General features: G+C 38.4%; 1 protein-coding gene across 5 annotated transcripts in view; it reads left to right on the forward strand.

Annotated features, from left to right (window-relative positions):
* The window catches only part of TRPS1 (transcriptional repressor GATA binding 1), a 209,752-nt gene extending 189,372 nt beyond the window's left edge, over nt 1-20,380 (forward strand). For all 5 annotated transcript variants that reach the window (XM_072151293.1, XM_072151292.1, XM_072151294.1 and 2 more), the window contains 2 exons: nt 12,623-12,745; nt 16,224-20,380. In XM_072151293.1, the coding sequence (XP_072007394.1) occupies nt 12,623-12,745; nt 16,224-17,285 (1,185 nt within the window). In that variant the 3' untranslated portion in view covers nt 17,286-20,380. The remainder of the gene's footprint in view (nt 1-12,622; nt 12,746-16,223) is intronic.
* Nucleotides 20,381-20,852: the final 472 nt, after the last annotated feature.

Below are 20,852 nucleotides of genomic sequence, written 5' to 3' on the forward strand. Positions count from 1 at the left end.
TAGAAGGGCAGATCAGCGTTGTCAGCTCCTGGTCCCATAATATAAAGTGCAGGCTCACCTTTTCCACGCCACTGGGTAACTGTACAGAATAATGAAAAGGGGAAAAAAGCTTTTCTGTCACTTCCTTCTTTTATAGGTTTGAATTCTGCAGTGGAAACCTCTAAAAATTATTTACTTAAAGGGGTTGTCCAGGAATGAAACTCAATGGCCATCCTCTATATCTCATAGACCAAATCGTAACCTTCTCACAAGCTAGGGTACTTGCAAACACAATGCTAGCGTATGGGCTCGATCACATATGTGTTTTTGCGGAAACTTGTGTGATCAGTAACCAGGACCCGGTGTCTTACATTGTTTTACTGCAGGACACCGGGTTTTGGTTATCGAATGCATGAATTTCCATAGAAATGCATATGCGATTGGGCAGACGCCTCCCTCCCATATACTAGCATTGCATGTGACAGCACCCTCAGCTATTTTTGAGTAACACAGAGGTCAGAACCAAAAGCAGTTGCCTCCATTCTTTGTGTAGTGGCTGCAATCGGCAACTGCAGTGGTGGCTCCTTTTGAAGTGATATATGTAGTGGTCTCTTCCACAGTGCACAAGCCATATTTTCCTAACAGAATCGGGGCAGAACATACCAATGTATAATGATAATTGCAGTGTTAGGTTCTTATTTAACTAAGAAAGCATTAGTCAAATCACATAATAACTAGTGATGAGCGGGCCCAAACAGTGAACCGTGCCGAACATTGCAGATTTCCACAAATCCTGACTTTAGCCATAAATTCAGCATTCGGCCAACTCCCCTACCATTAACACCCTTGATCTGTGCCGGCATTGTTCTTGCTGTGATAATATATACTGCCGGTGGCTTTAATGACAATATTTAAAGGGTAACACCTACAATTGGTGCTAGTACTGATTACTGGTGATACCAGTGAGGATGAGCAGTCAGGTTTGGCCAAACTGATCCCTTCCGACCCCTGGTCAATCATAGCCATGACTAGTTGCTAGGGGTATCAATTTGCCAGATTGGCTGTTCGGCTGCCAATCTGGCAAATTCTTTGTGTCAGATGGCCAAACCTGAATACCAAACCAATAACCAACCATTGGGGCTGCTCATCTCTACTAATAATAACTGAAATTATTAATTAAAAATTTTAAAAAATGAAATAATAAATAGCCCCACATCAAAGTAACCAATACCCTTTGATGACCACAAATAATAAAAGTCAAACAATTTTTGAAATTTCCTTTTTGCAGTTTGAATACCGGGGGTGAAAAAAAGTGCCATCAACCTTCACATCTTATCGAGCATCACCCACAGCCATGAATATAGCAGCGAAGTTCATAAAGAATCCGTTCTCCCGAGCTGTAGCTTCGGGTTTTCTAGTTTGCTTTTTATACAGTCCGTTTGTTGACTTTTCGTCTTTTAACCACATATCCTTACATGTTTACATCGGAAAGATCCATATTTCTATTCCACCCACACAATGTCAGATTGTCTTGTTATGTTCTCGAGCTGGAGAGTGAAGACTTGTAGCCTCATCACTGGGATGGCAATGTATAAAGATGAATTTTTCTTGTCTGCAGCTGGTGTCGTGAACGGCAGGAAAGCTATCAGTGTAGTGTAAATCAGAAATGCATACATTTTTTTTTAAACCTTTATTGAACCTTTTAAAGGAGTTTTTAACATTGAATACAAATGAAATTTCCCTAATATTTAGAAATTATTTGTGTTTCAAATTTCATACATTATCTTTAAAGGGGTATACCAGTTCTTCAGATTTTTATTATATCATTGAAGTAGTCTGTTTTTTAAATAAAGAATAAAAACTGGGTCACTCATTCAACGCTCACACATGTCATTTAGCCCCCAGTAGCCTATTAGGCCCCTTTCACACTTGCGTTTTTCACGCGCGTTTTCTGCGCGTGCTTTTGACACGCAGAACTTGCATTGCACTCTGACCCATTGTAACCAATGGGTCTTTTCAGACTTGCATTTTTTTTCCCGCACACATATGCGTTTTTTTTTTACGCGCGTTTAAATCTCGACATGCTCTACTTTTGCAAGTCACGCGCGTGAAAAGCGCACCATACAAGTCTATGGAGATGCATCAAAAACGCATTGCACTCTGAGACATTTGCAAGTGCAATGCAAGTGCAATGCGTTTTTCACGCATCAATTGCCATAGAAAAGATAGAGCTCAGTCCTGAGTCCATTCATGCGCATTTTCTGCGCATGAAAAACGCATTGAAATTGCATTGAAAATGCGCGTGAAAAACTGAGACACTGAACAAACTCTGACTGAAAACTGATTGCACTCTGATGCAAAATGTGCGTTTTTCACTGACCAAACCCTGATCGCACCCTGATCAAACTCTGACGTGATCTGCAACGCAAGTGTGGAAGGGGCCTTAGAAGTAGCCATTTTACACATCCTTTAGCGGACAGGTAGCCTTGTGAATAGAGATGAACAGACCTGCTATCCTGTTCAGGTTTGGTTGCACAACCCGGACATATTGCTGGATTGGTGGCAGAACCACCAATCTGGCTAATTGACACCCATACCAACTAGCCATGGCTATGATTGGCCATGAGGACTAGTTGGATTGTCTACTCTGCTGAAACCAAATGGGAATGGCAGGTCCACTCATCTCTATTTTTGACATATCACCTTCAGACAGGTAGGCTCATCACTTGGAGACTTGCCGCCAAACTGCACATCCCCTGCAGTCAGGCAGCAATATTGCACATCACCTATGCATAGATAGACATGTCATACCTCACCTAGTCACAGACTGCAAGGCTATACATCACCTAGTGAAACAGTTTCATGTAACCTAGGCACAGGCAGCCATGATACACATTGTCTAGAGATAGGAAGGAAATTAGCCATGTTACACATAATCTAGAGAAATACATCCATCATGTAGGCTCATGTAGCAATTTTCCATGCCAGTTAGACAAAGACATCCATATGGCACATCCTCTGGGTACAGGCAGCCCTATGGCACATCACCTGGGCACAGGTAGCCTTATGGATATGGCACATCCCCTAGGCTCAGGGAGCCCTATGACAAATCCCCTGGGCACAAGCAGCCATATGGCACATTACCTGGCCACAAGCAGGGATATTGCTTGTCACCTGCTTGTCATCTAGTCATGGGAAGAGAAGTAGCCAAACTTTTTGCACATAATCTAGAGAGAGAGACACAGCCACGTAGACCTGGTCAGCCATATTGGCCCAGGAAAGAATGTTAAACATCTTCTATGGACCCGGTGGCCATGCTGAATAAAGCAACCATTCTAGGTAGGTATTTTACATATAGGCACCCAGATTACATGTCCCGGCATTTCTTTTTTACTTTTGTAAAAATAAAAAAACCCTATATTTACACCAAATATTTTTTTTCTTTTTTCCAATAATTTCATAAAATATTTCCTTATTTACATAATTTTTTCATACATTTTGTTTTATTCTTCCATTCTACTAACTAACCTTGTGGATAAGATGCCACGAACAATCTGCATAATCTTACAATAGGCTTTTTAAGGAATACTACATGACCTTGTGTGTTAGGTTTCTATTGATCCTGCTGTACTGAATGTTCTTGTGTGTTTAGCACTACACCACATCCCTGTATAGGAAACGTGACTTTTCTTGTAGAGTACTTGGCATGTCTTTTCTATTGAAGAGGTCTCTTTCTGGCTTCCAATTCTGAGTGTTCCTGTATAAATGTTCTATTATAATTCCAGTTAATACATAATTACTGTAGATACACTGCACGTCTTTTCATTACTGTCTGTAAATTCTAGGTTATTGTGTAGAAGCTATCGAACCTCATCAATGGAAATGTTTAGGCAATATTCAATTGGTCATTTTACCCGAGACTTTTCTACATGGGTTCACATCAGCTTTGGGTTAAACTTACATTACCTGGTGACTACTAAGAGAATGGAATTGTTATTCTGCTTTGCTTCTGGTAACAGGAAGTCTGAACTAAAATTTGTGACTAGTGAAGAGCGTACCCAAACCAAAAAGTTCATTAGAAATTCAGGTCCAGGTTTGGCACAACCGTTAACACCTATTGGCACTAATCATGGACATTAAAGGGAACCTGTCACCAGATTCACTAATAAACCTAATAACAATTTTCATAGAACTAGACTAACTTGTGCTTTTTACCTAACAAATGCATAGTTCCTATCCCCAGAAAATGAGGTTTGTAAGCCTACCTTGCACAATGCCTGAAGGAGTAGGGTGTCCTAAAGGCACGTGCTATTCATTCACTTTAGTAAGCAGCTCCTAGTCCCGAAATTTTGGGTGACAGGTCCTCTTTAAAGAAGACTTACCACCAAGAAGAGAATTGCTAAGTGACATATCTTATGTGACTATCTTTGTTTTCCCAATCAATTTTTCATTCAAAAGTTAGATTATATGGGAATTAGCTCAAACTAGCCAAGGGGGCAGTAAAATTTTATTTTAGCTGTGGGTGTGCACATTATAAAAATAGAAAGTTACCGCCCCCCTGGCTAGTATGAACTGATGTACCTAAAAACTTCATGGTTCGTTATCTTTTATACGGGTGGACTAATTCTGAAATGTTGACACCAAATTAATGAGGGGCTACAACAACATGAGTTGTGTCATTCACTATTTTGAACAGGGCGGAGGGTCCACTAATACTCAAATGACAATATAATTTGTGCCTGTAAATATGGCAGGTTACTAATAAAATGTGCACAACTACTTAGATCCCCCGATCTTGGGGGACATTACAGCCTGGACAAATTTATACACACTGAATGTATATTTCTATATTATATCCATATATCTTCAGTTATAATCTGCAAGAGAGGCCCATGTCTTCATGCAGCGAGAAATATTGTTCAGACGTATTATAAAATTGCAAGCAGATGTTTTACACAAGGCGATCGCTCAAAAAGATTACACCGTTTGCTATAATGAAGTGAAATATTGTGATTCTGCTTGTCAGCGGGAGTGATAGTAATATGTCTGCGTAAGCTGTAGTCCATTATATCATAGTTTAAGGGCTGTATCATCCAGTGTGGCCGACTATCCGCACTAACTGGGGAAAGAACCTGATTTTTTTTCATTCTTTTTATGTTTTTGATCTTTTTTTATTCATGAATTACAGAAAAAGCCCATGAATTATTTTTTTACTTGTGGTGTAATACCTTCTTTTCTCTGGAGGGGCGCTGCAGGTACATTAAACACTTCCTGCTTGGTTCTACCATACATTATAACTTATTAATTGGGGCTTTTAGCTATGCGAATTCTAGTGATTGCAATTTTTGGGGCTTTCTATCAAAGAGTGAAGAATGAATACCAATAAATGTACCCACTTCTCTAGTAACTGATCCCTATGTAATTCAAACAATAAATACCAACAAAAAACATATGAGATCACATGTCATACTACAAGTACCCGAAATTAGATTCAAAATATACACCTTTATTAATTCATATAGACAATCAACAATTGGACATTAAAAACATACACATTAAAACCACAAAAACAAACAGCACGGTGGTGGTCAGTCTAATAACCATAGAAACAAGTACCACGTCATAATAGTATACAGCATCAATCCATAAGTATGAAAATAAGGGCTATATCGGGCACAACAAATATAAACTCAATATCAAATCAGACCCAATGTCAAAGTAATATACCTGTGCCTCAAATCAGATTAGCCCCGGACCACCACCACAGCACCCCGACGCACGTTTCGCCGTCGCTTCCTCTAGGGGGTGTGTGCTGTGGCAAGGCGGGGGGAGGATATATCTACCCTCACACTACTAGCCAGCTGACCGGTATGAGCCAATGGTGGAGTCACTTACCCAGGATAAAAATAGAAAAGGCAGGTGTGTATTAGTGGCGCATCGCTCCGGTCCACAGGCACGCAACCGGAAGACGGGCCCGAGTTCCGGAGAGCAGGTGACGCGCATACATGCGTTTCATCGCTGACCGGAAGTCCGGGTCCGCCGCCGGAAACCGCGCATGCGCCGGAGAGATGCGCATCGCCTGCCATCTTGGGTGCTGGCATAGAGTGTGGGAACAGGATATATTGAAGATTACTAAAGGTGAGTATACAAGACAGGGCAACAAAAGAGGTTATTACAATATATACTAAGGGTAATGCTATGATAACATAAATTATACATAAAAGACCAATACAATTGTAATATAATGGGGTTATATGTATTCATGAATTCATAAATAATAAGAAAAAAGTAAAAAGTCACTACTTACACCATTATTATTTGATCATGTGCTTGTGAAAATATATAAAATAAAATCAAAAAATCAAAAAAACAAAAAAACACAAAAGACAAAAACACAACCAATTGTGTGGATGTAGCTGGAGGTGAAGGATGAGAGAAGTTTCTGTGTGGTGGTAGTGTAGCAGGTGCCGTTTTTACTGTGGAGGTGGAGCTTATGACTAGCAGGTATCTGTGTGTGTACAAATGCAAAGTGCGGGTGAACACAGGGTTGGTGTTTGATAAAACATCACATCGTATGTGATCAAATATGGTGGAAATGGGGTAAATAAGGGAATCTATAGACTTTTTAAAAAAATATATCAGTGTTTAGGATATGAATGAAACTTTAAAAGTTAATCTTTAAAAGTCCATGGAAGAGCATCAACTCTTGATCAACTCTGGAGAAGGCTTGTGGACAGGAGTGGGAAATGCAGATTATAGAAGGTTTTTGTCTTAATTATTGGGTTCCCTTTTAAATATGCAATGTATCCATCTATACCGTAATTCTTGATATTTTGAAGCTCCACATAACGTACAGTAGGGATTATTAGTGGCTTTTATGATTTCAATGTTGTGTTTTTATACTTGCTCTTAATATGCTGGAATTTAGGCTGCTCCAGATTTGTGATAACTCCCTCAGTAATAAGTGTATGACAGGTCAATGTTATTAGACAGTCTGAAAATGCAATGTAGCTGTTTTGGTCCCTAAATATATTCCGTTCTATTTGCCGCTGCTCCTGGCACAATTCCCTGCCTTCAGCACAAACTAACTTCTTGACATGTAAACTTCTTATACCAGATAATTAGATGTATGCATAGATGTAAGTGGTAGGAATAGATCTGAATAGATGCTAATGTAAAACTTGTTAGGAATTACTGACACTTTGTAGCGAGCGCTCATGGATTTTCTTCATTAGAAGCTTAGAGGAAAGTGTAACCTTTAAAGAAAAGATTACTTAATGTCTTGGGGTTAGTTGCTATAGAAATACAGTCATAGGGCGACATTCACGTGGCCATGTTATGGTTGTATGGAATTATGTATAAATGTGGTCAAATAGGGAAACTTTTCCATCCAGAGAATGCACAAAAACATCCTGAAGAATAATGTTTTTTGGGGATAATATTCTGGCACAAGATTTAAAGGGGTTGTATTAGTATTGCTAATGTTCTGCCTGTTAGCAGGGGTGGATAGAAAAATAAGAAACAATCCCATGTGTACCGGTTACCCGGGATTGAGGGATGCTCAATTGACGACAAGCAAAAGCCACAATTTTATAGGCAAGGTCAACGACTGGTTGAGGCTTAACTGGAATTCACTGTTGATGCAATGTTACCGCTGAAAACTCTAATAGAGACCGGTGGGGATGGAGTGTAGGAAAGAGAGCACAGGCTACTTTGTTATTTTTATATCAGATTGATTGTCGACCTGTATAACCGATTCAGAAATATCGTTTATGGGGGTGCGACCACATGTATCTATATTGATCACTAGAATGGAGGTCCGGTTTTCTTGTTCTGTACCTTGGTTATCTATAGAAAATTAATGAAGCACCTATGGGTATGTTGATATGCCACATTGTGAAATAAATCCCCAACAAGTCCAATTTACAAAAATTGAGCCACTGTTGATTATGTTTTTGCCCCAAGTCCTGTAGCAAGCCACAAAATTGGACTGCAGTGGCCTTTGTAGTAAAACACGGCAGCCATTCGCATGAATGGCTGTGCTTGTAAAGGTAGAACATCTATTCTCTTGGAATGGAACATGTTCTAGCGACAACCTGTCTACTTAGAAGACCCCATTCCATGATGCCCATCTGCTTTAAAACTGCAAGACTAGGCAACTTTTTAAGAGGTTTTCCACCAAACTGACTTATACCTAAAGAATAATTTAAAAATCTCTGGTGGTTCCGACCACGACCACTGAAAACAAAAGTTTCTTGGTGAATGTTTTATTGGACTCACATACTCAACAGTGTTGTTTTCATGTAGGACTTTTTGGTTCCTCTTTCTCTCAAAGCCTTCAACTTATTGTCTAACCAGAGCATAGTGGATAATTTAGTTTAGTGTGGAAACTAGATTCTTAAGGTAGTTCTCTTTCTCTTGAAAGAGTCTCAAGAGATTGTGTTGCTAGTTCCCAAAATGAAGGTAGACTCAGTTGTCAATTCTCCCTTCTTGTAGAAGTAACATTGTTTTGTTTAGTAATCTGTGGAACCTCATTACACACAAGGACACGGCCGTGGAAGTGACACAAGAATGATGACATTGAGAGTAGTAGTTACTTGAATAGATGATGGGGTGACCTCCAAATGATTACGGTAGTAAAAGTAGCACTGGAGCACAATCATCATCCCTAAAATCAAAATACATGTCCATCCATTATTCCAAATACTTTGCACACTGAGGCATATTTAGAAATAAAGTTTAGTTTCTTTAGATTTTTGGCAAATCCTCCTTTCCCTGTAATCCGTCCTCACAGCCGTGCTCCACACTAACAGTTGTTAATACTACAGAAAAAAGGAACATGTGAGCGAAAAAAATCATCTGTGGAACATTTGATGGTTACAGACGCCTACAAGGAAATGACTCAGAGGTGATTTTAATCTCTAACTTTTTGTATTAATTTGTACATAAACTGTAAGTGGATTCACATCCGTGTTGAAATTCCCAAAGTATGTACTGGGTGAAGCCATGTATACCTGGATATCTATGCTGGACCTTGGGTAATTTGTTTATAATAGCAAACACCAGAAATTACATCTTCTATACTGTAGAATCTTTCCATGTCCCAGATGTGCCTAACACTCTGTTGGTCTATTCGAATATCTAAATATCTATTTTTAATGTATATCTCATATCTATATGAATATGTTTCATATCTATGGCTGATACCGATGGGTTTCTGTTCTAAACAATGAGCTATGTTTTATCTATTTACGTCTCTATGTATTAAATATTAGGGATTAAATTCATATTAATTTAATACCTTTTAACAATCTTTCTATTCTAAATTATCTTTCTTTCCATATCTATTAATTATTCATTGATTAATGTAAAGGACCATGTTATGGACTAGCTATCACATGATGACTTTAATACTCTGGTAAACTGGTTAATGTGGGCGTTTGTGTTATTTTGTATTTCTTTTCATAGTGTAATTTAGTAGTGAGAACTTGTCACTTTAACTATCGCCGGGTTATGTACTCTATGCCCTCTATTGCCCCAAAAGCATTAAAGAAGTTATACCATTGAGGACCTTTGTCATGTATCATAGATGGTTGCTCCACCACTGGGACAATATCTGTCTCTAGAATAGGAGTCCAAAGCCCGATTTCGGTGGGATTTCATCGGATCAGTGCTCATGTGCGGCATGACTTAAAGCCTGACTGACAAACTGAACTTGTCTATGGTGGATTTCCGTTCCAGATTGAGGCACGGCCAAGAACATATGCTGTCGTTCTGCCATTTATGCTAGATATACTGTAATAATAAAGAAAACCTGTCTGCCATTGGTCCATATATACTAAATATATTGCCTTGTGGGTGAAGGTAAACGTAAACCAAAGTTACATGAGTAGGTTCAACTGATGAACTGGCCAGCTAAAGGTCAATACAGAATGACTATAGTTAAAGGAAACCTGTCATCAGGAGCCCTGGTTCTGGCTCACCCACGTCCCCATAGAGAATAGTGTACACATTGTGAAAGAGTTTTTATAGTAAAACTGGCTTTTTCCAAAAAACAGATAAGTTAGATCAACGTTTTCCTTTCTGTAGCTGTGCCTTAGTTTTATATGAGTGGCCAGTGAGGAGTTGGGTAGACATGTATGACTTCCAGAGGGGGGAAGCATCAGGAAGGGGGGGAGATATCCGGGACATGGGAGTGGCCAGTGAGGAGTGGGGTAGACATGTATGACTTCCAGACAGGGGATGCATTGGGGGGGGATGATATCTGGGACATGGGAGTGGCCAGTGAGTAGTCGGACAGACATACATGACGTCCTGAGGCAGGAAGCAATGGGGGAGAAGATATAGGGGCCATGGGAGTTTTTTTTCATGGGGAGAACAGGTTTCCATAATTGTATGTACGCCATTATTTCAGCTAAGGTATCCCTTGTAATGCTCGCATCTGGCATGAAAGTATCCCTTCAGAAAGCTGGCTCTGTACCAGGGTCTACTTTTTTATGTAACATTAATTCGTATGCATTGTGAAACACTTGATGAATCAAATGCCCATTCAATGCCAAGAAAGTGCTCCAGTCTTCAGGCCAAAATTATGTCTGCACAAAGGTTTTTATTCGAAATGTATCAGAGCACAATTACACCCATTGTATTCTTCTGGCAAAAGACTTCACTTCTGCAGCACAGACTTGTGTTAAATAAATTGGTGAAATTGGAATAATCCCTTTAAAATTGCTGGTTTATAATAAAGGTAATTTTCTGTTTTTATTAAAGTGAATTTGCTCGAGTTTTCTCTTATTCCTACTGGATAAAAAGTAGAATTATCTCATTCATAGCCTTGGACTATCATTCTGGCCTCGGTTTTTCTTACTTTTTCAATATTTCCAACATCCTGGACACCAAGGGTATACACTGAATACCAATGCAGTGCTATAGGACCCTTAGAGAGGGGGTCTAGTACTTTAAGGTTCAACGTCTTTGCAAAATGCTGGTTTGTTTGCAAAAGAGGGGGCAGGTATCAGCTAGAGTAGGTTTAATGGTTGTATAAGGCGGGACAATAAAGGAGGAGCCATTTTGAAATTTCTTTGGTACAGTTTTTTGCTATTTATCATGTTATCATATTTTTTTTATTTTTTCTAGTAGGTGTCTTTTGCACTCACTACATTCAACCAGGGCATATCTGTCTTATTTAAACTGATTGTCAATTTAAGGCAACATTTTTTATGAACAAAGCACACTTATATGCAGGCATGTTCTTCCTCTGGAAGGATACACTTTTTTTTTGGCTTCTTATGTCTTTGTTTTGCTAAAAAAAAAACTTTAAAATGTATGCAAATGAACATGAGGGAATCCAGGCTCAATTAACAGCTATGGAACCCAGAGCCTCTCCTACTATTTTGCATAATTTTTAAATCCTTTTTTTTTGTAAAATCGAGGGCATGCAGAGCTCAAATAAGATCGGATCTTGCCAGAGGGGCACACTTGCATGTAAGTGTTCTTGGTTTACAATCCGTACTACTGTTGGTAGATTTCCTTGTTAGTACTTAACAACACCTGCAGAGCTACAACTGCAGGTGAACATTGTAGTCGACAAACTTTGGGGAACTCCTAAAGATATGTCCCAAGCAAGCCCACTTTATGGGAACGGATGTGCCGTAACTTGGTCTTTTCACTATGTAGATCTGCTGTCTTTTTCAGTCTGTGGTTTCTGGACCTTTGGAGGACCTTCAAAGGTCCTGAAATGGCTCTTGTGTACATGTACATTGATTTCAGGAAATGATATATAGAAGGATTTTTCATGGGTGAAGCTCCTTCTCAGCACAAAATTTGGTGAGTGGTTTGCATGGCCATGGGCCCCCTAGAAGGCCTGGGCCCTAGGCTTCCACCAAACTGCCTATGTTTTAATCCTCCACTGCTTAGGAAACCAGACTTATGGGGGTTTAGGTGTCAGACCCCCACCAATCTTATATTGATAACATGGTGTAACTGTTCGATATTTTTAGCCCCAACAAACACTTTAAAATGGAATGATCAGCTGTAAGGTGTCTGCAATTAAGTTTTATTGATCCTTTGTCCAATTACAGCAAAAAAATTTGAAACTCCAATTGTTACTGGGGCAAAAAAAAAATTTTTGTCTAGACCTACAATTAAAAAATATACAGTTTCGACTTGCATACAAATTCAACTTAAGAACAAACCTATGGAACCTATCTTGTACGGAACCTGGGGACTGCCTGTACTATCCATTTGGTGTCTTCTTACTAACTTTTGAAGATTTTTATTTGCTTAATAACAGTGTACTTGACAGGCCATTTATGAATCTACATAGGTAAAATATTATTTCATAGCATTCTCCTATTTACTTTTATGACCCTTTTGCCAATTTTACTAGTCAATACATTAGTTTTTTTTCCAAACTTGCAACTAAAAAAAAAATTAAGTAATTAATAAGAGCGACTAGATCTCGTTATGATGTAGGCAATTTCATCTGTACTTCCTTTTGCCTGAAAATTTGGCCTGTTGAAATCCCCCAGTGAATAGACCTTGTACAGTTGTGTTAAAGAAAACTTTTGCTAATTTCACTCTTTTTTTAAGATAATATTATTGCTCATGTTTGATCTGTGTTTTGCTTTCTTGATTTTTCTTTTAGAGACGTAGAGGCTCCGGGGTTTTTTGTGCCAACTGCTTGACCACAAAGACTTCACTCTGGCGAAAGAATGCAAATGGTGGCTACGTCTGCAACGCCTGTGGCCTCTACCAGAAACTGCACTCGGTAGGCAAAGCTAATGTTCCTAAGTCCCATTGCCAGGTCTACAAAATTATAAAAACATTGTATATTTTATACTGGAAAGCTACAAACACCCATTTTTTTCATTTACTTTGAATACCTTACCTTTTTTTTGAAACTTTTCAGATTAACAATTATTGAATTGTTTATGTAGAATATATCACAGGGTTTCCATTACCCATAATTGCTAGGGGCTACACTGAGTGGCGGGAAGCAGCTTATTCCCCTGACCAATTGTCAAGTACTACAGCAAATCAGGAAAGAGTAGGGTAACGACCTTATGCTTTAAACGGTATCAGTATCATAAGGATGCCAAAACAACCCTGCTCCTACCCCCCCCCCCCCCTCCCCCCCTGCATGCGCCGGTTATACCTAGAGACTCTGCCCTCCTGAAATATCCACCAGGCACTTGCCCTTGGCAGTCTTACGCCGGGTCCTGCCTGGTATCCAATTGCGCTGCACCAGTTACTAAAGTAAACTATAGCGAGTGCACAGGGCAGGAGTACCCCATGTTGGCCCACTCCACCAACGGGGACAGCCTCCTTCATGATTACTTGGGTGTATGTAGTGTGGTAGTGCTCCAGAAATTGCAACTATTTCAGAAGACTGGCTTACAAGCTCTGATAAATCCCCCCCATATGTTTAGCTCATACGTGACCTGGAAACGGACAGTCGTTTCAACAAAATTTTTGGAAAGATAAGGCCGTTTATATCTAAATTACTTGTGTCAGAAACTCCCACTGTACCCTGCACAATAGCAGTAGACAATAAGCTATGGTTATAAGCAATTTTAATAACCACTATTGCCATTTAGGGCAAATCTCCACTTTTCGACATCTTGATTTATCTGTGGGGCTCGGTAAACAATAGCCTTCAGAACCTTTCTAATGGATTTCATGTCTCGTAAAGCGACCACATCTTTCTCAGCAAATACAATATATAGCACTTCATTAGGGAGCGCTTAGCCGGTCTTCTAGTGCAGCAGTATTACTTGTTAAAGCCGTTCCCTCCATTCCTTCACATAATATTTATTGTAAAATTCTCTATTCCGCTGGAAAATAGCCGGAGATCCACTGCTCCCCAGAGAACTGATATTATTGGCACTGAGATATTCTCCTGCAGCCGAATTTATAGTGAACTTTACCTGGAGTATTTCCTTTGACTTATGAAGTGCAACCATTTCTATAAAGTGCAGTTAAATGTTCTATTGTTGTCTTTCCTTCTCGCTGTGCAATAACACTTCAGCCCAATTTTTCTAAAATATCCCGAAACACAGCGTGGCATTTCCATTTCACAGTTCTATTGCTCGGGATGTTTATTTCTCTCCTTTTTGCTTATTCATTGTCATCAGATTTTGTGTCACTCATCCCATTTACCATCGGAGAGAGACAGGTACAATGAAGCATTGCAAAAATTTGAACCTTCCCTATTTTTATATTTTTGGAACTCTGCAATAAAGAATCAGAAAATAGACTGCTAGATATATTTAGGATCATATTTACTATGGTGAAATTGCATTTTATGAAATGTGGGACTGAAGACAGGTATTACGCACATAAGGTTTTATTTTCTTCTAGGACTGAATGTGAAGCTCCTTAACCAGTTATTTAATGGGAAGGGGCACATTTTGTGTATTCTTGACATGTCCCCTGGTCTTTTTAGGTTCTTTTCTTTCTATGGCCAGGCTAAAATGTCAGGATTTGCCTATAGCTCCTGAAATCACATAGGCTCCATAGTAGCACCCTTAGGAAATCAATACAGTGCCAACCTATGTAAGAGCTTAGAGCAATACACTCTATTGGGGACAGTTATCATAGCCGTGCTTCTTGTGCATGTTTGCAGGCTTTAGTGAGTGCACAGGCATGGGGAAGAAACAACCCGTGATCAGGGTCGGTTTCAGTAGACCCCTGGGCGACAGAGCCTCGGTGGGCCCCTTTGCAGTTAATTCATGTGGCAGCATTAAAAAATTCTGAAATTAAAACAGTCTCCTGTTCCCTAAAATAATCTGTAGTTTATCATTCCAAACAGTCCCCTCATGGTTATTTTATAAAAAGACCCCCTCATCTCCTATGGATTAATTAATCTCCTATGGATTCTTTATATAGAGACTTAAGTGGGCTTCTCCCCCCCCCAGCAGCGCTGGGCCCCAGCACTTGCCCAGGGATGCCCAGTGCTGGTGCCGGCCCTACCCGTGATGGTCAAATTCAGTGGCGACTGTGCACTCTTTGTGCCCCCTACGTGGCACACTGTAAGAAATCACTATTATTTCAGTGCTTCTATGAAAACTGGTATAGAAGCACTGATAAGTCTCCCCCTTTGTTCTGCCAATCGGAGCAAATCTGTGCATTAGGTGAATCCGCCCACAGTTCAAATAACTCAACTTTAGGCAACACAAATATACCCCTAAAGATACATAGTTATACCTAAAAAAAATATTAAAGAGCACCTGTCTGCAGAAATTTACCTAATGAGCCTGATAAAGTAGGTTCCCAAGTATCTTAATACCTTTCAGATCATGTTTCATTTATGGCCTAGTGTTGTGGCATCATCCAGAAAATTAACTTTGAATTGAGATGTTAATTGGTTGTATGAAGTGATTTGTACACTGAAGTTAGTCTCTTCTTAAACTCAGATCATCCCCTCTACTGTGATTGAGATCAAGTACCAGACAGTTAGTTCTGTCCCTGCATGCAGGGCTGTCAATTACAGTCTTAATAGCATTCTGCGGCAAGGAGAGCTTGACTTCAGCACAGAGCTCTCCATTTCACGTCAAAGTTTCACTTCAAAGTTTATATTCTGGATGCCACCATTCTTGGCCATGAGAGGATCATTATCTGGATAGTGTTGACATCCGTGACAGACTGATAAGTGGTTTCGGAGGTCAATTTCTGCGGATGGGTTCCTTTTAAACCATCCAGAGACTGACTGATTAAAAAGAAGGGTCAAAGGTGCTAAAACCCAAAAGACATCAAATTTACTTCACCAACCCTATGTACTGTATATTTCAGTATTTCTTAGGAACTCGTGCACTACCCATTACCAATACTTCCCCTTCTGTCTTTACGTCTTTCACAAAGTGTAGCATCATTCAGCAATTACCGGCTGGAGTGATTGGTTGAGCAATTTTTTTGATTGTCTATCAAAATAAAAAGAGACCAACAGAGAAGTATGGAGTGTTCGTACAAACGTGACAGAGGCTCCATAAGGTGCTTAACATTGTTTTTTCCTCGATTTACGACCCCTCTAAAAGTTTCATAACTTGAATTGTATGTACCTAGTAAGTTTTGTGAAGAAGCATTGACAAGTATTTAGATTATATTCCGCGTTTTTATTCATAATTGACCTCAGTAAATGATATGTGCATTGCTTTTCTCTAACATATTTGATTGCCTCTGGAAAGAATTTTATCATTAAATGTAGTTGACTTTTGGTTTATTTGATATGTGTTTTATCTCTTGTACAGACTCCCAGACCTTTAAACATCATTAAGCAAAACAATGGAGAGCAGATCATTAGGAGACGGACAAGGAAACGCCTTAACCCCGACGCGCTGCAGACGGAACAGCTTAGTAAACATCAAAGAGGGAGCAACGAGGAGCAAACTAATGGAAGTCCGCTAGAGAGGAGGTCGGATGATCATTCAATGGAAGGTCACCAGAGAGAAGCACAGCAGCTTGTAATGAATAAATATGAGTCCCAAGCATCATTGACTAAAAGCCATTCTGCTCAGCAGACAATAATAGTCAGCCAAACCATGGATGTCCACAAAAGGATGCAACCTTTGCACATACAGATAAAAAGTCCTCAGGAAAGCAGTGGAGATCCAGGAAACAGTTCATCAATCTCTGATAGCAAAGGCAGCTCAGAAAGAGGTAGCCCAATTGAAAAATATATGAGACCTATAAAACATCCAAACTACTCTCCGCCAGGAAGTCCGATAGAGAAATATCAGTACCCACTCTTTGGACTTCCATTAGTCCACAATGACTTCCAAAGTGAATCTGACTGGCTGAGATTTTGGAGTAAGTATAAGCTGTCCGTTCCGGGGAATCCTCACTACTTGAGTCATGTGCCTGGCCTACCAAACCCTTGCCCAAATTATGTGCCTTATCCCACCTTTAATTTGCCTGCTCAATATTCCACTGTTGGATCAGATAATGACATTCCTCTAGACTTGGCAATGAAGCATTCCAGACCTGGGTCAGCATCCAATGGCTCCTCGAAAGAGAAAATTAAGTCACCCTTGAGCATAAAGGATGACGGTCCATTGAATGTAGTGAAAACTGAGAAAGTGGATAAAAGTACACAGGATGAACTTTCAACAAAATGTGTACACTGTGGCATTGTCTTTTTGGATGAAGTTATGTATGCTCTTCACATGAGCTGCCATGGGGAAAATGGACCTTTTCAATGTAGTATATGCCAACACCTTTGTACGGACAAGTATGATTTCACGACTCATATCCAGAGAGGCCTACATAGGAATGTTGCACAAGTTGAAAAGAACGGAAAAACTAAAGAATAATATTTTAGCACTTAGCACAATTAGAATTGGGTCTTCTGAATAGAAATTCAGTAGCTTGTAACGTCTGACCATGGTTTGCAATACATTTTTTGGATGCGGAAGCCAACATCTGTTTGTTCATTGATAGATGGTTAAGTCAAATTTCATAACTCTGCTACGGTGTTCACAACCGTAACAAGAGAGCTATTTGCATAAGATGAGATTAAGCAGAATGCTTGGAAGTCCATAGCTTAGGCTCGCAATGGCTTCGACAATATGATTATGTCATGGGCCGTTACCGTTTTGGTCTTTACTCATTAAGTGAACTTATCAAACCAGCAGAAGATGTGAAGCAGGGTGATATACAGCTTTCCTGGAAAAGATTTAACATTGTTTCTGATTTCATAAATAAACTATTGCCTATTGAAGCATTTTGAGTCCAGTAGGTTAGTAGGCTACCTACGCTCACTCAATGATAGTGAGGAAAGACTGCCAATTATTGAGTGACTACACCTTCTGGACTCCAAACCCAAGGATTCTTCAGAAGAGTCTTTAATTCATTAATTAGTTATAATAAACTAATTTCCAGAAACCTAGCCAATTCAAGGAAGACTTAAGTCTTGAATATAACCACTGGACTCATAAGTCTTAAATTATGCTGAATTACTTTTCCCACAAGTTTTATCGGATCATTTCCACTTGAGCTGTATGTCAATCTGTTCCGTTTCACCCAGCTTTATAATATAATGCTCATTTTCAACATGAAAGACAGCATCTACTTTTGATGCCTCTTGTAAACAGACAAGTGAAGGCCTACCATGATTACTCTCCGACCAGCCTAAATCCATCTTCATCTATTGAGATATCAACTCAAAATTCACTTACAATTTAACTAAAGTGATGAACATTGGATTGACGTTGGTTGGTTGTTAACTGTTGCCTGGTCTCGAAAACTCCCAATTGAGGATTTCTTATGCTTTTGTGTAATATTAATTTCAGTGAGGACTGAGTAGTCCTTTGATAGGACCTCCGTAGAAATTAAACACATGCTATTGGACTCTATTAGTATGTTTGATTCTAGAGGTTTCTAGCAGGCAGGTACCCTTTAATCTGCTTCTAACAAAATTTGATTGTTCTTTTTAGGCTACCCCTTTAAGAAATATCTTACATGACATCATGTATTGTAAGTGCTATTTTTGAACTGGTATAACATAGGAATGTTAGTGCAATATGAAATTAATAGGAATCTGTCAAGCAGGAGGGGCAAACTTTGGTACTACCGTTTCTGCAATGGTAAATCTCACTTATTTCATTCAATGTACCTCCCATATTTCTCAATCCGGGAAAAAAAAAAAAAATTAACATAAAATGTAAAGTGAAGAAACAAATAACTTAGGCCAAATTTATCAAAACTATCCCATGGCCTTATGACCAATAGCAACCAAGAGTTTGTCCTTCATTGAACTACTCCATTTAAATGAAATCCGCACCGGGATAGGTCGTTGTCCAAAGATCAAATTTCTGATTTGTGATGATTCCAATTTCTTTGGGAATTTTGTAGGTGATGTTCCATTGACCTGACTGTTTGGCTTTCAAAAAGACATAAAAAATGAATTAAAAATCAATAATAAAAAAAATAAAATAAAGTGGGTTTAATAGTTTACAATTGTTAGTTAAAGGCATATGTTAAGAGTAGAATTTGAATATGTGTTCAAAATGGCTGGTTTCACACATAGTTTATTTTACATTATCTGTTTTTTTTCGGGCTAATATTACTTTGGATATTTAATTTGGATAGTAAAATATTTTTCATTTTCTATTTGTGGGTTTTTTTTCAACAGGTTTAGGGCATTTAAATTTTTTTATTGCCTCCTTTCATAAAAAAAAGCAGCACTCTCAAGCAATGGCCTTTTTTGTATATTTTTTTTAATTTATTGTTTATAACATGGAATTCCATGTAGCGCTTCAAAACGACACAAAAATATATTTTAAAAAACACCATTAAAAACACCTCTAAAACCTCTTGGAAAACATGTTTTTTTTTAAAATGCATGTTAAATAACAGGAAAAAAAAAGTGTGTGTGAAGGAGATAAGGCTTATATATGAAGGGAATACTCCTAAGCATAAATGCTCAGGGAAACGCTCTAGAAACTAGAAAAATGAAGGTGCTGATTTGCCAGCTGGTTAGATTTTTTTTTTTTTCTAATTATTTTTTAATTATTATTTTGGGTACTGTACTAGTTAGTTATACAGCACTTCAAATCAGTCTAAAAATAGAAATTTAAAAAAACCTATAAAAATATGCATAGATTTTACAAGCTACTGGATGCTGTCAGATCGTCCATGTTTTCATTAACAAAGTTGGGAGAACAAAAAGTCTTATTTTTCTATTAATTATTAATGTATTACATTTCAAATAATGGTGCCTGACATATAAAATAATTATTTTTTACTATGTATGTATGCAACAAAGATATTCCATCATGCATTAGAGCCGATCCGGCTCGGCCTCGCTGTTTACATTTGCAGATGTAGCAAATAAGTTAATGAAGCAAACTATTTCTATTGCGGTAGGTTACGTTTCTTTGTGCAGTAGATTTATATTCTCCAGAAACCTGTTTTATTTGTCAATAAAAATGAGACGAAGAAGAGGAAGGAAAGTTTTTTTTAAGTTTTTTTTTTTTTTGTCAATTTAGGATAAAAGAGTTAGAACGATTCATTCCAAGTACATTTGTATTCATAGAACTGTTGACTTAACATGGCTATGCTTCAAGATGATAGACGTATATTCTCTTACCGCTTTTGTCTATGTTTCATAGGAAACATTTCATAAATCCTGTAACTAGCTGTGGGAATTTCAGAGAAAAAAAAAAAATTGTGTTTACTGCATTGCACTTCGAAATTTGCGAGGAGACATGAGGACAAGTAGTACGGTTAGGGGTTTCCTTATCTCCATTGACATGGCTACTCGTAGATTAAATTTCTAAGTGCGAAGCGCCTAAATTTCATGAATTTCCAATATACGAAGTCAAAATGCCTCTAAATGTGTATATTTTTTTCTCTACTAAAAAAAAAAAAAAAAAATCAGGGCAAAACATTTACTACCCCACCCCCATGTAAACAGGAGGCTTTGTTACACTATGATAATGTACATGACATATTGAGATGTTATAAAATATTACGCATGGAGATATGTATCAACCATTTCCAGTCCAAGAAGCAGAGGTACTCTTTTTTTTTTTTTTGTTGTTGTTTTTTTGTTTTTTTTTTAGCTATTGTTAGTTTCATCTTCTAAATTCAGGGATAGTTTTTTTTTTTTAAATGTTGTGTATTGTAGAAAAATGGCTACATGACGCCTCCCATATTCATAAAATAAGTAGTAATTTAGGTTTTTTCTGATACCTCCAGCATCTTTCAAAAACAAAAGACTTTTATTGTCTCCTACGACAAAAAACTGCAGAAATATTAGAGGCACAAATATTAGGAAAAAATTGTAAATATTTTTTGTTGGAATTTTGGTTGCGGAAAGGAATCTGTTACACTATTTTTTATATATATTCACTCAATATATATTTCTAAACATGCTT

This window comes from Engystomops pustulosus, chromosome 5, assembly GCF_040894005.1.
Source record: "Engystomops pustulosus chromosome 5, aEngPut4.maternal, whole genome shotgun sequence".
NCBI lineage: Eukaryota > Metazoa > Chordata > Amphibia > Anura > Leptodactylidae > Engystomops > Engystomops pustulosus.